The 17,543-nt window shown below is 44.4% G+C and overlaps 1 protein-coding gene across 1 annotated transcript in view; it reads left to right on the top strand.

The window, feature by feature from the left end:
- Nucleotides 1-10,671, top strand: part of LOC311117972 (importin subunit alpha-7) — a 30,828-nt gene extending 20,157 nt beyond the window's left edge. The window contains exons 8-12 of the mRNA XM_084192856.1: nt 2,473-2,636; nt 2,722-2,926; nt 4,785-4,912; nt 8,175-8,365; nt 10,084-10,671. Coding sequence (XP_084048982.1) covers nt 2,473-2,636; nt 2,722-2,926; nt 4,785-4,912; nt 8,175-8,365; nt 10,084-10,271 — 876 coding nt within the window. The 3' untranslated portion in view covers nt 10,272-10,671. The remainder of the gene's footprint in view (nt 1-2,472; nt 2,637-2,721; nt 2,927-4,784; nt 4,913-8,174; nt 8,366-10,083) is intronic.
- Nucleotides 10,672-17,543: the final 6,872 nt, after the last annotated feature.

The raw sequence follows: 17,543 nt of genomic DNA, 5'->3' as shown, positions 1-17,543 counted from the left end.
AAACAATTCCTTATAATCATTAGTAAACACTCCTGCTGTTACAGTGCATTTGGAAAGTATTCAGACCCCTTCCCTTTTTCCGCATTTTGTTATGTTACAGCCTTCTTCTAAAATTGATATCATATATTATGGGGTATTGTGTGTAGATTTGAGATTTTTTCTAAATTCTATTGATCGGACTTGATTTGGAAAGGCACACACCTGTCTATATAAGGTCCCACAGTTGACAGTGCATGTCAGAGCAAAAACCAAGCAATGAGGTTGAAGGAATTGTCCGTAGAGCTCCGAGACAGGATTGTGTCGAGGCACAGATCTGGGGAAGGGTACAAAAAAATCTGCAGCATTGAAGGTCCCCAAGAACACAGTGGCCTCCATCATTCTTGAATGGAAGAAGTTTGGAACCACCAAGACTCTTCCTAGAGCTGGCCGCCTGGCCAAACTGAGCAATCTGGGGAGAAGGGCCTTGGTCAGGGAGGTGACCAAGAACCCGATGGTCACTCTGACAGTGCTCTAGAGTTCCTCTGTGGTGATGGGAGAACCTTCCAGAAGGACAACCATCTCTGCAGCACTCCACCAATCAGGCCTTTATGGTAGAGTGGCCAGATGGAAGCCACTCCTCAGTAAAAGGCACATGACAGCCCACTTGGAGTTTGCCAAAAGGCACCTAAAGGACTCTCAGACCATGAGAAACAAGATTCTCTGGTCTGATGAAACCAAGATTGAACTCTTTGGCCTGAATGCCAAGCGTCACGTCTGGAGGAAACCTGGCACCATCCCTACGGTGAAGCATGGTGGTGGCAACATTATGCAGTGGGGATGTTTTTCGACGGCAGGGACTGGGAGACTAGTCAGGATCGAGGGAAAGATGAACGGAGCAAAGTACAGCGAGATCCTTGATGAAAACCTGCTCCAGAGTGCTCAGGACCTCAGACTGGGGCAAAGGTTCACCTTCCAACAGGACAACGACACTTAGCACACAGCCAAGACAATGCAGGAGTGGCTTTGGGACAAGTCTCTGAATGTCCTTGAGTGGCCCAGCCAGAGCCCGGACTTGAACCCGATCTAACATCTCTGGAGAGACCTGAAAATAGCTGTGCAGCGAAGCTGACCATCCAACCTGACAGAGCTTGAGAGGATCTGCAGAGAAGAATGGGAGAAACTCCCCAAATACAGGTGTGCCAAGCTTGTAGCGTCATACCCAAGAAGACTCAAGGCTGTAATCGCTGCCAAAGGTGCTTCAACAAAGTACTGAGTAAAGGGTCTGAATACTTATGTAAATGTGATATTTCAGTTTATTTTTTTACGGCCAAGACTTGTCTAAACTGTCTTTGCTTCGTCATTATGGGGTGTTTGTGTGTAGATTGAGGATGTTTTCTTTTTTTAATCCATTTTACAATAAGGCTGTAACGTAAACAATGTGGAAATATTCAAGGGGTCTGAATACTTTACGAAGGCACTGTCGGTAAAGTGAATGTATTTAAACGGTTTAGACCGTAATTTGATTTTCATCACGGTCTTCATCCAATAACCGTCAGTTACACGGTTATTCAATCACCGTCACAGTCTCTAGCCCACACCATGGTCCATATTACTGGAGCAACCCTTTCCCCATTCTACCGTCCATTCACCCGCATATTACATGGTGTCATAAACCACTTTTTTAAAACTACTAGCGGGACGCTTATTTTTGGTTTTATAACAAATGACCTTGTTTAGTCATGGTACCTAGCTAGCGAATAACCTAGTAACTTGACCAATAGGCTATGCACACATTTGTATGGCACAAGAAAAACTTTAAAAAAGGGGTAAATAGCCTAGTAAAAGAGATGTGCTTCTAAGGTAGGATGGATATTTTCGGGTGATTCTCATGAAACCAGTTTTAAAATGTCTGCAGCAAAATCAACTGTCGTTCGGAGGACTAAGATGTTTTCGTTTTTGGGATAGTGTCTTATTTTAAATACATTTTAAATTTTTGCCTGCATTTTGCATATTTTCACCCCAAATTCTCATTACCGAAATGCGTCCGGTTAAATTCTCCAGTCATTTTAATTAGAATTTTTTTGTTGAAAAACCTAACTTATTTGAACAAAACATGCTGCTGTAGTTTGTCCATAAATCATAAAAATTGTATGTTAGTTGAAGTTTACATGAAACTATAATATTTATTACGTCAGTGAACATGTCTCATTACCGTAACATTTCTTTTCAAGTTCCTGTTAAAAACTCCAAATCAGTTTTTAAATATTCACCCATGATGCATCATCTAGAGAAGTAGTCCTTAGATGAGCACAAGTTAATTTATTCGCTTATGTCTTCTGAATGAGGTTCTTGTTCTCAAACACCCCATTTACCCCACTTGGCCTTCTCAATACTGAAACGGCTAAAGAGCTGAAATTGCGGAAAAGTGATCATTGATAACAAATGACCTTGTTTAGTCTAACTGTCCCCCTGTCTGTCCTCTGTCCCCCCCAGGTGTCTCCCTGTCTGCAGGTCCTCTCTAGACTGTTGTTCAGCAGTGATCCAGACCTGTTAGCGGACGCCTGCTGGGCCCTGTCCTACCTCTCCGATGGACCCAACGAGAAGATCCAGGCTGTCATCGACTCCGGCGTCTGCAGGCGCCTCGTAGAACTGCTCATGTCAGTGTGTGTGTGTGTGACTGCAGCCACCTCCACTTCAGGGGCCTCAGCGGTAGTAACTTTGAATGTCTTTTTTCTCTGTCAGGCACACAGACTACAAGGTGGCGTCTCCTGCTCTGAGGGCAGTGGGGAACATCGTTACTGGTGACGACATCCAGACACAGGTGGTGTTGAACTGTTCAGCCCTTCCCTGTCTGCTCCACCTCCTGAGTAGTGCTAAAGAGTCCATCCGTAAAGAAGCCTGCTGGACCGTCTCCAACATCACAGCTGGCAACAGGGCTCAGATACAGGTGAGGTCCAGACATTACTCAGGCATACAGACACTACAGGTACCATACAGATACACAGAGATGTTCATGATATGTGGACACCCCTTCAAATTAGTGGATTCGTCTATTTCAGACACACCCGTTGCTGACAGGTGTATAAAATCGAGCACACAGCCATGCAATCTCCAAAGACAAACATTGAACGTAGAATGGCCTTGCTGAAGAGCTCAGTGACTTTCAAAGTGGCACCGTCATAGGATGCCACCTTTCCAACAAGTCATTTCGTAACATTTCTCCTCTCCTAGAGCTGCCCCGATCAACTGTAAGTGCTGTTATTGTGAAGTGGAAATGTCTAGGAGCAACAACAGCTCAGCCGCGAAGTGGTAGGCCACACAAGCTCACAGAACGGGACCGCCGAGTGCTGAAGCGCATAGCGCGTAAAAATCGTCTGTCCTCGGTTGCAACACTCACTATTGAGTGCCAAACTGCCTCTGGAAGCAGCATCAGCACAAGAACTGTTCGTTGGGAGCTTCATGAAATAGGTTTCCATGGCTGAGCAGCCGCACACAAGCCTAAGATCACCATGCGCAATGCCAAGCGTCGGCTGGAGTGGTGTAAAGCTCGCCGCCATTGGACTCCATTGAGCAGTGGAAACGCGTTCTCTGGTGTGATGAATCACGCTTCACCATCTGGCAGTCCGACGGACGAATCTGGGTTTGGCAGATGCCAGGAGAACGCTACCTGCCCCAATGCATAGTGCCAACTGTAAGGTTTGGTGGAGGAGGAATAATGGTCTGGGGCTGTTTTTCATGGTTCGGGCCCCTTAGATCCAGTGAAGGGGAAATCTTAACGCTACAGCATACAAGGACATTCTAGATGATTCTGTGCTTCCAACTTTGGCAACAGTTTTAAGAAGGCCCTTTCCTGTTTCAGCATGACAATGCCCCCGTGCACAAAGCGAGGTCCATACAGAAATGGTTTGTCGATCGGTGTGGAAGAACTTGACTGGCCTGCACAGAGCCCTGACCTCAACCCCATCACACCTTTTGGGATGAATTGGAACGCCGGCTGCAAGCCAGGCCTAATCGCCCAACGTCAGTGCCCCGACCTCACTAATGCTCTTGTGGCTGAATGGAAGCAAGTCCCTGCAGCAATGTTCCAACATCTAGTGGAAAGCCTTCCCAGAAGAGTGGAGGCTGTTATAGCAACAAAGGCGGGACCAACTCCATATTAATGCCCATGATTTTAGAATGAGATGTTCGATGAGCAGGTGTCCACATACCTTTGGCCATGTAGCGTATCTTTTACTTTTATGTAATTGAGTACTGTTTCCACCACTGCTTATGTGGGGGATAAATTGCCACAACACACACAGGCAAGGGGATTCGGTGTCCTGTGCCTAGCTTCTCCCAACGTAGAACAAACTCCAAAAATAAATTTTTACGCCACCAAGAGGTACTTTTGTAAGAGAATGACGTAAACGCTATTAGACATTCATGGTAAATCACCGTGTACTGTCTATTCCTACTGTAGCAGCATGGTTGTAGAATATTACACTCTCAGAGACACACGTTAGCTAGCTAGCTACGACACGTTGTACAGATGTCCAACGAGCAGGTGTCCACATACAGCCACCGTACTCCACAGTTACAGATGCATAACACAGACTGGTACAGTTCAGACACTATACAGATCCAAAGAAATCTTCCAAGACCTAGGTATTAGGTATTCTCTTAGTCTTTAGTTTGAATAAATAAAATCAGGTTTGTGCCGCTCTCTAGTTTAGTTTAGTTAGTTAGCTGTCATCTTTCTATCTAACTACTCATACTTTTCTATGTTCTTCCTCTCCTCCTCTCTCATTCCTCCTCTCCTCTACTAGACGGTGATCGATGCAAACATCTTCCCTGTGCTGATCGACATCCTGCAGAAGGCAGAGTTTAGAACCAGGAAGGAAGCAGCCTGGGCCATCACTAACGCCACCTCCGGAGGAATGCCTGAACAGATCAGGTATAAAGATACACCCACCTCTCCAGGACAGATTAGATATGACCCACCTCACCAGGACAGACTAGATATGACCCACCTCACCAGGACAGATTAGATATGACCCACCTCACCAGGACAGATTAGATATGACCCACCTCCACCAGGACAGATTAGATATGACCCACCTCACCAGGACAGATTAGATATGACCCACCTCACCAGGACAGATTAGATATGACCCACCTCCACCAGGACAGATTAGATATGACCCACCTCACCAGGACAGATTAGATATGACCCACCTCTCCAGGACAGATTAGATATAACCCACCTCCACCAGGACAGATTAGATATGACCCACCTCTCCAGGACAGATTAGATATAACCCACCTCCACCAGGACAGACTAGATATGACCCACCTCACCAGGACAGATTAGATATGACCCACCTCACCAGGACAGATTAGATATGACCCACCTCTCCAGGACAGATTAGATATGACCCACCTCACCAGGACAGATTAGATATGACCCACCTCACCAGGACAGATTAGATATGACCCACCTCTCCAGGACAGATTAGATATGACCCACCTCACCAGGACAGATTAGATATGACCCACCTCACCAGGACAGATTAGATATGACCCACCCTCACCAGGACAGATTAGATATGACCCACCTCACCAGGACAGATTAGATATGACCCACCTCTCCAGGACAGATTAGATATGACCCACTTGATCAGGACAGATTAGATATGACCCACCTCACCAGGACAGATTAGATATGACCCACCTCACCAGGACAGATTAGATATGACCCACCTCACCAGGACAGATTAGATATGACCCACTTGATCAGGACAGATTAGATATGACCCACCTCACCAGGACAGATTAGATATGACCCACTTGATCAGGACAGATTAGATATGACCCACCTCCACCAGGACAGATTAGATATGACCCACCTCACCAGGACAGATTAGATATGACCCACCTCACCAGGACAGATTAGATATGACCCACCTCACCAGGACAGATTAGATATGACCCACTTGATCAGGACAGATTAGATATGACCCACCCTCACCAGGACAGATTAGATATGACCCACTTGATCAGGACAGATTAGATATGACCCACCTCACCAGGACAGATTAGATATGACCCACCTCCACCAGGACAGATTAGATATGATCCACCTCACCAGGACAGATTAGATATGACCCATCTCACCAGGACAGCTGGTATAGTTAGATTATAGATAGTGTAGGCCTAGCTCTGTTGCCCTTTAGCACTGCAGGGTAGAACCAGGAAAGAGGTGTCTGGGGTTGTTGTATTGGTATTGATCTGTTATTGCTTTCACCTATAGTCCTTTCAGATCAGAGATTGACCATGGGAAGTGTAAAGATCCTTGGTCCATGTCAGAAATAGGAAAGAGGGAGGGGTCAAGAACCCTAGTCCATAGCTGTGTTCGAATACCCATACTAACATACACTGTATACGACATACTTAATGAGTATACTGTATACTATATACTATTAGTTTATTTTACTATACTGTAAACTAACGGTATCCTTTCAGTTGAGCGTACTAGCGCTTCGCCTGTCTACCGGAAGTTGATGCTGTTGCTATGCGACCTCTTGCTAGCTTGTTAGCATAACAAATGACTCGCTAGACGTTTTACGATTTCGGGTGTGTTCGTAAATTCAATCTGGAGTGCCAGAGTGCGTAAATCCAGAGCGTTGTCAGATTGTCTGTTCGCCGAGGAGTAGGGTTGATACGAGCGTTCTGACCTCACAACGGCGGTCAAGCGCCCAAGCTAACTGGCTAACGTTGGCTAGCTTGCTAGCTACTTCCAGCCACAAATGAGAGAACACCTCACTGACCATTTTACTCACCCTAGCAGAGCTGATTAGGCTCTTTTCATGTTATCCAGAGCGTTGTTGACTGTAACTGTGCTGCTGGCAACAATTTAATTACGCTTGTTTTTGCCAACGTTTACTGACACCGGACATATTCAGCGGGTGTTGAGCGTTCGTAAATTCATCAGTTATTCTGCGCTCTGGTACACTCAGACGAGTGCTCTGAAATCGGAGTAGATACCCATAATTAACCATGTCCATTGAGAACTCACAACGACTATACGACTTAGCTAAGAATGACGTGAATAATCAAATCAATAAATGTTGGGTAGTTAGTTCGATAGCATATAGTTAATATACTTCCTGGCAAGTTCGATGTATTAGTAGCCAACTAACGTTAGGACGGTAACTAGCTAACATACCGGTACATACTGTAATGCTATGCGGTTCGTAAGGATAGCGTAGCTAACAAATTGTCAGCCAACATAACGTGTAACTTAACTTATTTGAAAAGTCATTACTTTATTACATTGCTCAACATTTTCTTAACATTTGTCATAATTAGTTAAAGCAATGAATTTGTATCTGCTCTTGTCGGACCTCGGCGGCATATTTTCCACCATTTTCTTCAAATCTGAAAACGTTGTGAAGCCACGCCCATTTACTGAAGAATTGCATTATGGGCCCTAAAAGCACAGAAATAGTGTCCACTGCTTGTATACTTCGTATTTTGGCGAACTTTTGGCATACTAACTATATCCATACTATGACCAATAAGCATACTACATATTACATTTATGTCACAAATAGTATGGTTAGTGCAGTTAGTATGAGTATTCGAACACAGCTCAGTATAGGAAAGAGGTAGGGGTCAAGAACCCTAGTCCATGTCAGTATAGGAAAGAAGGAGGGGTCAGGGAGAGGTGTATGTTTTCCTCACTTCCTCCTCGTGTGTTCTGAGATTCCAGGCTTAGCTGTTTTTCCACGGTTTGCATCCGTAAATACCCGCGTTGTCACGGTGATATCAGACAGGAGCTATACTTGGTGAACGTGTGTGTCTGAGGCCTATATTTAAATTTCTTTGCAGTTCTTTTTCCCTCCGTCAGTGGAATGTCACGAGACACTAACACTCCTGTCTCAGGGCCGCTGCATTTGGCAAGCGTCTGGATTGTACCAAACACATTCCGAATTTATCATCTAGGATATTCTCTCTCTCTCTCTCTCTCTCTCTCTCTCTCTCTCTCTCTCTCTCCCTTGCCTCCTCCTTCTCCCTCTCCTCTTGCTTTGTTTCTTCTCTCTCTCTCTCTCTCTCTCTCTCTCTCTCTCTCTCTCTCTCTCTCTCTCTCTCTCTCTCTCTCTCTCTCTCTGTCTCTCTCTCTCTCTCTCTCTGTTCTCTCTCTCTGTTCTCTCTAGGTACCTGGTGAACCTGGGCTGTATCAAGCCTCTGTGTGACCTTTTGACAGTGATGGACAGTAAGATAGTCCAGGTGGCCCTGAACGGTCTGGAGAACATTCTGAGACTGGGAGACCAAGAGGCCAAGCAGGATGCAGGACCCAACGGCACCGGCATCAATCCCTACTGCTCTCTCATAGAGGAGGCCTATGGTACGTATATACAAACATCAATCCCTACTGCTCTCTCATAGAGGAGGCCTCAGTTCATTCAGGAAGTATTCAGACCCCTTGACTTTTTCCACATTTTGTTACGTTACAGCCATATTCTAAAATTGTTTAAATTGTTTTTTTTCTCCCCCTTATCAATCTACACACAGTACCCCATAATGACAAAGCAACAACAGTTTTTTAGACATTTTTGCCAATGTGTAAAAAAAGAATTACTGAAATATTACATTTACATAAGTGTTCTCAGACCCTTTACTCAGTACTTTGATGAAGCACCTTTGGCAGTAAATACAGCCCATAGTCTTCTTGGGTATGACGCTACAAGCTTGGCACACCTGTATTTGGGGAGTTTCTACCATTCTTCTCTGCAGATCCTCTGAAACTCTGTCAGGTTGGAAGGGGTTATTTTCAGGTCTTTCCAGAGATGTTCGATCGTGTTCAAGTCCGGGCTCTGGCTGGGCCACTCAAGGACATTCAGAGAATTGTCCCGAAGCCACTCTTGCGTTGTCTTGGCTGTGTGCTTAGGGTTGTTGTCCTGTTGGAAGGTGAACCTTCGCCCCAGTCTGAGGTCCTGAGTGCTCTGGAGCAGGTTTGCTCCGTTCATCTTTCCCTCGATCCTGACTAGTCTCCCAGTCCCTGACGCTGAAAACATCCCCACAGCATGATGCTACCACCACCATGCTTCACCGTAGGGATGGTGCCAGGTTTCCTCCAGACGTGTGACGCTTGGCATTCAGGCCAAATAGTTAAATATTGGTTTCATCAGACCAGAGAATCTTGTTTCTCATGGTTTGAGAGTCATTTTGGTGCCTTTTGGCAAACTCCAAGCTGGCTGTCATGTGCCTTTTTACTGAGGAGTGGATTCCGTATGGCCGCTCTATCATAAAGGCCAGATTGGTGGAGTGCTGCAGAGATGGTTGTCCTTCTAGAAGGTTCTCCCATCTCCACAGAGGAACTCTGGAGCTCTGTCAGAGTGACCAAGGCCCTTCTCCCCCGATTGCTCAGTTTGGCCGGGCGGCCTGCTCTAGGAAGAGTCTTGGTGGTTCCAAACTTCTTCCATTTAAGAATAATGGAGGCCACTGTGTTCTTGAGGACCTTCAATGCTGCAGAAATGTTTTGGTACCCTTCCCCAGATCTGTGCCTCGACACAATCCTGTCTCGGAGCTCTACGGACAATTCCTTCGACCTCATGGCTTGGTTTTTTCTCTGACATGCACTGTCAACTGTGGGACCTTATATAGATAGGTGTGTCCTTCCAAATCATGTCCAATCAATTGAATTTACCACAGGTGGACTCCAATCAAGTTGTAGAAACATCTCAAGGACGATCAATGGAAACAGGATGTACCTGAGCTCAATTTCGAGTCTCATAGCAAAGGGTCTGAATACTTACGTGCAAAAATGTCTACACCTGTTTTTAGCCTTGTCATTATTGTGTGAAGATGGTTGAGAATAAAAAAAAAAAAAAATCAATTTTAGAATAAGGCTGTAACTTAACAAAATGTTGAAAAGGTCAAGGGGTCTGAATACTTTCTGAATGCACTGTATATGCAAACACGTTCATATAGTATAGACACATGCGCGCAGACACACATTCATACAGTACAGACACACACACTTCCGTATACATACACTTACATAAATCTGCCATGTGGATGAATAAATCATGTTGACCTTTCCCCTTCTCCTCTCATCTCCAGGTCTGGACAAGATAGAGTTCCTTCAGAGCCATGAGAACCAGGAGATCTACCAGAAGGCCTTTGACCTGATAGAGCACTACTTTGGAGTGGAGGATGAGGACCAGAGCCTGGCACCTCAGGTGGACCAGGCCAACCAGCAGTTCCTCTTCCCCCAGCAGGAGGCACCCATGGAGGGCTTTCAGCTATAACGCCCTCCCTGCCCTCTGGTTCTCATCTGGTTAATCTTAACCAACTGTCACTCAGACCCATGGAGGACCTTCAGATAGATAGAACATCTATCCCCATATCCTCTACCCACGGAGGACCTTCAGATAGATAGAACATCTACCCCCATATCCTCTACCCATGGAGGACCTTCAGATAGATAGAACATCTACCCCCATATCCTCTACCCACGGAGGACCTTCAGATAGATAGAACATCTACCCCCATATCCTCTACCCATGGAGGACTTTCAGATAGAACATCTACCCCCATATCCTCTACCCATGGAGGACTTTCAGATAGAACATCTACCCCCATATCCTCTACCCATGGAGGACTTTCAGATAGATGGAACATCTACCCATGGAGGACCTTCAGATAGATAGAACATCTACCCCCATATCCTCTACCCATGGAGGACTTTCAGATAGATGGAACATCTACCCATGGAGGACCTTCAGATAGATAGAACATCTACCCCCATATCCTCTACCCATGGAGGACTTTCAGATAGATGGAACATCTACCCCCATATCCTCTACCCATGGAGGACCTTCAGATAGATAGAACATCTACCCCCATATCCTCTACCCATGGAGGACTTTCAGATAGAACATCTACCCCCATATCCTCTACCCATGGAGGACTTTCAGATAGATGGAACATCTACCCCCATATCCTCTACCCATGGAGGACTTTCAGATAGATAGAACATCTACCCCCATATCCTCTACCCATGGAGGACTTTCAGATAGATGGAACATCTACCCCCATATCCTCTACCCATGGAGGACTTTCAGATAGATGGAACATCTACCCCCATATCCTCTACCCATGGAGGACTTTCAGATAGAACATCTACCCCCATATCCTCTACCCATGGAGGACCTTCAGATAGATGGAACATCTACCCCCATATCCTCTACCCATGGAGGACTTTCAGATAGAACATCTACCCCCATATCCTCTACCCATGGAGGACTTTCAGATAGATGGAACATCTACCCCCATATCCTCTACCCATGGAGGACTTTCAGATAGAACATCTACCCCCATATCCTCTACCAATGGAGGACTTTCAGATAGAACATCTACCCCCATATCCTCTACCAATGGAGGACTTTCAGATAGAACATCTACCCCCATATCCTCTACCAATGGAGGACTTTCAGGTAGAACATCTACCCCCATATCCTCTACCCATGGAGGACTTTCAGATAGAACATCTACCCCCATATCCTCTACCCATGGAGGACTTTCAGATAGAACATCTACCCCCATATCCTCTACCCATGGAGGACTTTGGGGTATAATAGGTTCCCTCTACCCTCCATGTCCAACCATCACTCCATCCTCAATACCCAGCCTGAGGCCGAGGGCTAGTTTTAGCCCCCACAGATGAAGGGTTTCCAGCTACACACTGTGCTCCCCCCTCTCTCCCTGTGACCTTCCATGATCAACAATCATCCAACCCATATCCCACCACTATTCCCCAAACCCCATGGAAGGTGGAACGTTGTCCTCCACCTCCTATCCCATGGAAGGCTTACAGCTGTAACTCTTTATCCAACCTATATACCCAATCTTTGAGCTGGCTTTACCTACGCTAACAGATCAGACACTTCTAACGGAACGCCACGTCTCGGCTGAGGAGCCAAAAGGAGAGCTGAACTCAACCCACCTGACCTGATGATAAAAATAAACCTCTTCCTGATCAGTGATCTCACACCAGGTCCAGGTTTGAAAAACACAAATTCAATGAGAGCTACACCACCAGTACTGTTGATACTCTGATTCTTCTGACCGTAGCGGTGGTTTGATTTGGTTTGGTTTTTTGTGCTTCCTGTCTGCCCATAGGGATGTCCTCTTTCGGGATGTGGGGGTTTAATAGGTCAAACATGACCAGTGGGAGGAGTGTTATTTAATTTTTACCCTTTTCTTTTATGACAATTGTCTTCCTCGTCCTTATTTATCAGTTTCCCCTCGTTTTAGCTTTCGTCAGCCCTGCTTTTCCCTCTGACCTGTTCTAAAACGTACCTGTATCTCAGTGTACCACCTAAAGACTTAAGTGTCCCAAGACAGAAGAATGGTCTCTTTACTGTTAACGATAAATCAATCCGGCTGTATTCTCAACTCAGAGGCCAAACCCTCATTCACATTGGTTTCTGTCTATATCGGACATACAGGGTTCCACTAAGCAATTCTGGGGATTCCTAGGAATTCTAGAACTATGGTTTGGAGTGTAAAGCCAAGGTTCTCCCCTTCTAGAGTCCTTTCTCTACAATGTATTTATCTTTTGTTTAACTTTTAGCTACTTTTAATTTTGTGCTTGTGGAGGAGCATGTTGGGGTCTGAATCGTAAAATCAGGTAAACGTCTGGGCTAAGGGAGGGTGGCGAGGGGAAGGGAGTTTAGGTGTGGGCCTTGGTTGGGGGGGGTAGATATTGAACCCTATTGAAATATATAATGTTACCTAGGTTACTAGCTTGATATAGCTAGCGATATAATGTTTGTTGTGTGCCGTGTTCTTAATAACGATACATTTGAATTATGAAGTGATTCTAACTATTAAAAACAGCACACCGCTGGGGGGGCGGCAAGGGGCAGGGGCCTACGCTAGCTAAAGCACGAGAATATGTCATTATCCTAACCAAGCTTATTTTTATATATAAATACAGACAGACAAACACTGTCAGATCTTGATTTGGCTTTCAAGGGATTGTTGCTCTTCATACAGGGATTAGGGATGAATCCTTACTTGAGAAAAACACGCGTGACTCAGTCAAACCTAAATCAGATGTCGACATCAGATTTATGAAAAAAAAACATTCAAGTTACTCACTTGAATGTCCGGTTAGGATTTGGTCTTTTTAGTTTTTCCTTTTGGATTTCTCTGTTCCATTGAAGCCCGGAATGCGTCCCAAATGGCACCCTATTCCCTATATGGTGCAGTATCTTTGCCCAAAGCCCTACGGGCCCTGTTCAAAAGTTGTGTAATGTATAGGGGATAGGGTGCCATTTGGGACTTGGCCCCCGGTGTAAATAGATATATTGGTGCTGGCTGAGTTGTAGTAGGCCCTGGGATGTGATGTGGTGTTGCTGCCCCCCAATGTGTCTGTGGTAGGGTTTGCATGGTGTTTCTATTGCCTTACCTACTGTCACAAAGTATCCCTTTGCCAAACACCTGGTAGTACACCTGGTAATACACCTGGTAATATGGTTGAAAGAGGGATGGATGAAAAGAAAGAGGAGGGGGGAGAGAGAGAGAGAGAGAGGGGGGGGGGGGGGGGGGAGGGGAGGGAGGGGGAGAGAGAAAGTGCCATAATTTAGGTCTTAGAAAATCTAACAATATATTAGAATATATGTCAGTTTTCCTTAATGTCCCATTGAGAAGAGTAAGTGCAGGGGGCAGAGTTGTTTATCACATATTAGATGGTATTCTCTAGTTAGTGGTGGGGTAATAGTGTGGTGGGGTAATAGTGTGGTGGTTGTGTGGAGGTTAGGTTAGGTTGTGTGTAGGTTAGATCTGATATCAGTTGTTGTTGCATTCTACATCACCGTGTTGTAGGGTCGCAAAAATCCGGTACCTTTCCCAAAATTCCCAGGTTTTCCACAAATCCTGGCTAAAAAAATCCCAGGAATCAGGTGGAAATGAACAGGACATCCATAATCCTCCAACCAGGATTTCTTTAAATTTGGGGAAATGTACCGTCATTTGGTGATAAGTACTAGGTATTACTGTGATGGTGATAAGTCCTAGGTATCATTGTGATGGTGATATGTACTGGGTATCATTGTGATGGTGATATGTACTGGGTATCATTGTGATGGTGATATGTACTGGGTATCATTGTGATGGTGATATGTACTGGGTATCATTGTGATGGTGATATGTACTGGGTATCATTGTGATGGTGATATGTACTGGGTATCATTGTGATGGTGATATCTACTGGGTATCATTGTGATGGTGATATGTACTGGGTATCATTGTGATGGTGATATGTACTGGGTATCATTGTGATGGTGATATGTACTGGGTATCATTGTGATGGTGATATGCACTGGGTATTACTGTGATGGTGATATGTACTGGGTATCATTGTGATGGTGATATGTACTGGACAGGAGCCACCTAGGGAGCCTCTGGACAGAAGGAAAGGCCCTAGATCAGACATAGATCTAACGACAACCAGGTTTTGGCAAGGGATACGTCTTTTAATTTAGACCGTGACGAACCTAACCGCAGAACTTCCAGTAAAATGTATTTGCACACATACTTCATGCACACACACACACATACAACACCAGCAGACAGTACACACCGATGAGTGCTACACAACAAGGAGCAACAACTTCCATAATCCACCTTTTTCTTTCTGTGCTATAATTGCTACAGGTTGGGTTTTGAATGCAGTATGTTCATTCAAGGTTTTCTTGCATCGTTTATGCCACTTCCTTTTCGGCACTTTTGAGGTTATGCAATTAGATAATTTTTTTAATGAAAGAATGCACCCACCCACAATGCAATGCTCTTTGATAAGATTTAATACGGAAGAAGGAAGGTATGACACAAAGGATTATTCATGTTTTTTCCTTTTCTATTAAGTGAAACATCACATTCACAGCATCCTTTCATATCTCTTAAAGAATATTAGAGATACGGTGACATTAGTTATTTTCTTGAGGAAGTGCGTGGTGTACTTCCTGATATTATGGAAGTCTAATTTCTCATCTACGCTACATGACTGAAGATGGTTTGATGTTATGCCCTTAGACACAGATCTAGAATCAGCTTACCCTCCCTTAATCATAACCTTAAATATGAATGTGTGTGTGGGGGGGGGATTAAAGCTGAACTCAGATCAGTGTCTATAGGTTGAGTGGAGCCTATGGCTCAAAAGTCTGGTAGTGTGACCGCTTGACTGACCGCCGCTGTGTGAGGAAGTGACGTATGTACAATGTATTATGGTCCCATCGGAGGCTGGTAGCAGCTTGTTCTGTGGATCCACCATTTCCCCTGGTGGGTCGAGCTAAACAACATCAGAATAGTTGGATTTTTGAGATTGTTTGGTAGCAAAAATCTGAATTGGAAGTGGATGTGGAAGATGGGTTAAAATATGTTTTATTTTAAACTTTATCAAAGTCTGAAGCATCTGTACCGCAGCAGGATTTCCTCTTTTTTGGGGGGGGGGGGGGGGTACTTGATATGCTAGCTATGAGAGGACCCTTGTCATTGCACATGTTTATATAAGCAAGTCATCCCCTATGGTTGTATTGTCCAACCTGACGTGATGTCTCGGTAGGTTGATCCTGTTGAGGTTGAGAGCCATGACTTGATGCAATGTCTTACCTTTATTATATGTTCACATCTCTGCAATGATGATTCATGGGCTGCGATGGATTTGGACACGTTGTGCTTTGGTTGACATGCAAAATGTATTCAAATTAGTAAGAGACTAAGCTTGTCATTGATCTGACATTGAGCAGCTAGTAATGGTCACAGACTATAGGCTATTTTAGGAGTATATGCACCTTGGTTCTCTAAAGGGAAATGGTTGTCCACAGAACAAGTGAGCTTCAAACAGACATTTGAGACTAAATAAATCTAGGAAAGTATGAAAAATGAGCTAAATAACTTTCTCTATATAACTAACATGTGAAGAGGCATTTATATAAAGTAGTCTTCTTTGGTTCTTGGTTTTTCAGTCTACTTTTGTGTGCAGTCTATCAACAGAGACTACCAGAATAGTAAGATATAAATAAATAAAATCATTGGATCAAACACAAAAATAAAATATATATTTATAATTGTGAAAAATGAAAATGCACTCCTATTCACTAAAGTGCCAATCCTGACCAACTAAAGACTTGAGGTTGATTATATATGTCTTTTGACCTATTGATTGATATGACATTTTTCTTCCTCCTTTTGTCCTTGAATGTGCACGTATGTAGTGCAAAAAATACTGCTGCTGTATTTTCCTTATCTTATCTCTCGCCGTGATTTCTCTAAACAACTGGCAGGCTTTACTGCTTTTGCACCAAAACTGTTGGTATCGGGTCAGAACAGAGGAATCATTTTAATTGGCAAAAAAAAAAATGACTTAATTTATTCTATCGTACTGATCTAACTAAATAATGATGGTATTTTCTTACAGTTTAATGCATTGTTTTCCCTGTGCAGACGCTCACGCTGATGCAACTGTGGGACCGCCAGCCCAAATATGGGTTTCATTTCGAAAAGGTGTAATTTTAGGCTGAGACAGACTGCACTGCACATTAGGGCCCGGAGTTTTCCCCCTAGTCAGGTCACATGGTCTGGAAAAGCTCCCAGCCCAGGTTCAGGTCAGTTATATCAGGCCAATAGAGGGCCAACGTTCAGTAGCCAAATGTTGAAGATAGAAATGCCACAAATAGAGCCGACGTGATTCATTATTCTACATGTTAGAGGCATGTTTGTTCTATATAGAAATATGCCATCTTAACGTTCCAAACCCTGCCGAACGGTCTTCTCAACCTAAACTTCCATGTTTGCACAGAGTCTAACCCATCTTCTCACGGACAACTAACCGCTAATTCAAAATGGAGACGACTCATTTTTTTTGTTTTTACATTATTTTTTCTTGACTTTTTGAGGTGCTTTGCTGTTACATTGACTTGGATATGGAGGGTAAATCATTATCATTGGCTGTCCAGACCCAGTCAATCAACCAAACAACCAATCACTTGTCCAGAGACTTCTTTCAGCTATCTCTTGATTTAGCACAACGAATCAGAAGCGGTTTTCTCGGAAGCTACATCATTGGCTGAGGATGAACAACCTACCAACCAGACCTGCAATAAATATTCTCTAAAAGTCAGCCATCCCCAGGGATTAAGGCTGCGTCTCAAAGTGCACCCTATTCCCTATTTAGTGCACTACTTTAGAACGGGTCCATGGGGCTCTGGTCAAAAGTAGTACACTATATAGGGAATAGTGGCATTTGGGACAGAGCATTTCATATTCAGGCTTCTTATTCAGGTTCCCACCCCCCCTCTTTGAGAGTGCAATTAACAGAGCTGAAGGAATCATCCACATGTGTAATGACTTCTGCAAAGTGCCGAAATGCTTCATATGGCATAGTAAAGGGCCAGGAGGTTTTTTCTGACCAAATCACCAGGAGAGGTATTTTCTGTTCTACTTGATAATTAATTGCACACACCTGGTGTCCCAGGTCTAAATCGGTCCCTGGTTAGAGGGGAATCACCCATCTT

This window comes from Coregonus lavaretus (assembly GCF_964263955.1).
Source record: "Coregonus lavaretus genome assembly, contig: HAP1_SCAFFOLD_589, whole genome shotgun sequence".
NCBI classification, from domain to species: domain Eukaryota; kingdom Metazoa; phylum Chordata; class Actinopteri; order Salmoniformes; family Salmonidae; genus Coregonus; species Coregonus lavaretus.
Note: the sequence above shows the minus strand (reverse complement) of the source record. Positions and strands in the feature narration are given on the sequence as shown.